At 44.8% G+C, this 2,397-nt stretch overlaps 1 protein-coding gene across 1 annotated transcript; it reads left to right on the forward strand.

Annotated features, from left to right (window-relative positions):
- The first annotated feature begins 338 nt into the window (after positions 1-338).
- Positions 339-1,972, forward strand: LOC131240530 (protein PROTON GRADIENT REGULATION 5, chloroplastic). The gene is made up of 2 exons (XM_058238809.1): positions 339-781; positions 1,718-1,972. The coding sequence occupies exons 1-2, from the start codon at positions 515-517 to the stop codon at positions 1,820-1,822; spliced, it is 372 nt and encodes a 123-aa protein (XP_058094792.1). The 5' UTR covers positions 339-514; the 3' UTR covers positions 1,823-1,972.
- Positions 1,973-2,397: the final 425 nt, after the last annotated feature.

A 2,397-nucleotide genomic window follows, 5' to 3' on the forward strand; every position in this document is an offset into this window, starting at 1 on the left:
ACCAATGGTCTAAATCTAATGTGAACCGTAGCTCGCGGGATGGGGTTTTGATGAAAGTGGGCCCCCGCGTCACAGCTACCATGTGCGTTTCCTCACCATGAACCCGATTTTCAGGATAAGACACAGTAACAGTCCGATGAACGCAGCAGACCCGCACGCTAGTACCACGTGGTAGGGCGTGTATGGAGTAACCGAAGGTCGACTAAGAAGATTCTAAGTTGGGGAATAGCAGCCTCTGAAAATTTCCACCGTCCACGTAATACATTTCAAAACCCGAACCGAAACCCGAACCTATAATATGTGGCTCCCTTTGCCTCTCCCTCTCACGCCCACCACACACGGCTTTCATCCGTCCCAAAACCAAAGGCCCAAAATCAAACACCTCTCCTCCGTCCCAAAACCAAAGGCTCAAAATCAAACCCCTACATCTCTGGAAAGCAGAAGCTGATCCTCCCCAATCTCTCTCTCTCTCTCTCTCAGAGCTTGTAACAACTGAATTTCCCTTCTCTTTTCAATGGCTACTTCAATCTCGACCATGGGTTTTCAAGGACTGTCTTGGGGAAGTTCCATAGCTGGAGAAGAGCGTGGAATGCTACACGCAAAGATGGTAGCAACGACGAGGGTTGGAGTACCGAAGAAGCCGACGAGGAGTTGCCCGGTGATGAAGAACGTGAACGAAGGGAAGGGGCTCTTCGCTCCCTTAGTCGTAATCACGCGTGATATCATCGGCAAGAAGCGCTTTAATCAGCTCAGGGGCAAAGCTATTGCCTTGCACTCCCAGGTACTACCGTTCTCCTTTTTCCTTCTCTTTTTTAAATAAATCTTTTTGCGGCTGATCTCCCCATTATCCACCGTACATCGAACGGTGGGCCACGGGCCAAAATCTGAGTCGATTGGACTAACAAACGGCCTGGATCTTGCACGAAATTGTTGTCTGGGCCGTTCATAATCATCGTGGGTTGGGCTTGGGCCTGTTTGTTTTAGCCCGTACAGGTCTGGGTTGGCCTTGAAGCTAGGAAGCCTGGATCTACTGTGTGGGCCGAGCTTCGACAGACCTCAGCCTGGCAAACGATTATGAGAACGAAAAACAAACGGTGGAGATTTCTCTGCTAGAAAGTCCTCCGATGAGATGGTTACGATCAACCATCAATGAGATTTTAGGGCCATGGGACATTCACCTGCATCAAGAATGATTAGTCCAAAGAGGAATTGAACGATCCCACATCTTTGCACAGTACACGTGGCATTCCAATTATGAGAAGTGGGACCCATGGTTCGTTGATCCAGACCATTGGCCTTTGAACCCCACTGCAGATGGAGAAAATAACGCAGATTAGAAAATCCCAGTGACTAATTGTAGGACGTTTTTCAGTTGAATGTGAATGGCTACTTCGATTCTTCTTAACCGTCTATCTATAGGCCACAATTCCAAAGGTCAAGATTATCATGTCAACTAGCTTTTTTTTTATCATTGTCCATCCACTATGGGTTGGAACAAACCAATGGTCCATTACTGATCCATGGTCCCAATTATCCGAATAAAAAACCGGTGTGTATCGTGCTAAGATGCAGGTGGGCCCATATCATGCAATCAATTGCTGCTGAAAATCTGATTCGTGAAATTGGCACTGCAAGGAGTGATGAAGGACAGTTTATACAGGGGAGTTGGGTCATTGTTCATTGGTAATCAGCACTTTAGTAACAATGTATTTTTCAGGTGATTACAGAATTTTGCAAGTCAATAGGCGCTGACGGAAAGCAACGGCAAGGATTGATCCGCTTGGCAAAGAAGAATGGTGAAAGGCTTGGATTTCTTGCTTGATAAAAGATGATTTCTAGTTTTAAATTTTCAAGTTCGCAGGAGAAAGAGTGTTTTCTTTTGTTAAGGATAAGGAATTGATGTGAAGGGCCGGTTGTATTTATGTATGGTATAGTTTTTTTTTTAGCAGAAATCATACATACATTTGATATTGGTATGTGTGTGTGTATACATGTGTTAAAGTCCCTAGATGATGGACGCGGATTAGATACTGACAGTTTGAGTAGCGAGTCGGCTATTGAAGTGACGTCACCAAGTTCTGTGGGCCCTACTATGATGTATGTGTTATATCCGCACCGTCCATACATTTTGAGATATCATTTTAGGTCATGGGGCCAAAGAATGAGAAAGATAAAATTCTGTAGTGGACCCCACCACAGAAAACAATGGGGAGAGTGATTCCCACCGTTGAAACTATCCTAAGGCCCACCATAATGTTTATTTGAAATCCAACCTGTTCAAAAGTTAAAAAAGACATGAAATAAGGGAAAACACAAATATAAGCTTGATCTAAAACTTTTGTGGCCCGCGGAAGTTTTTAATGGTAGGCGTCACTGTCCCTACTGTTTTCTGTGCTG

The sequence above is a fragment of the Magnolia sinica genome, chromosome 3 (assembly GCF_029962835.1).
Source record: "Magnolia sinica isolate HGM2019 chromosome 3, MsV1, whole genome shotgun sequence".
Taxonomy (NCBI): Eukaryota; Viridiplantae; Streptophyta; class Magnoliopsida; order Magnoliales; family Magnoliaceae; genus Magnolia; species Magnolia sinica.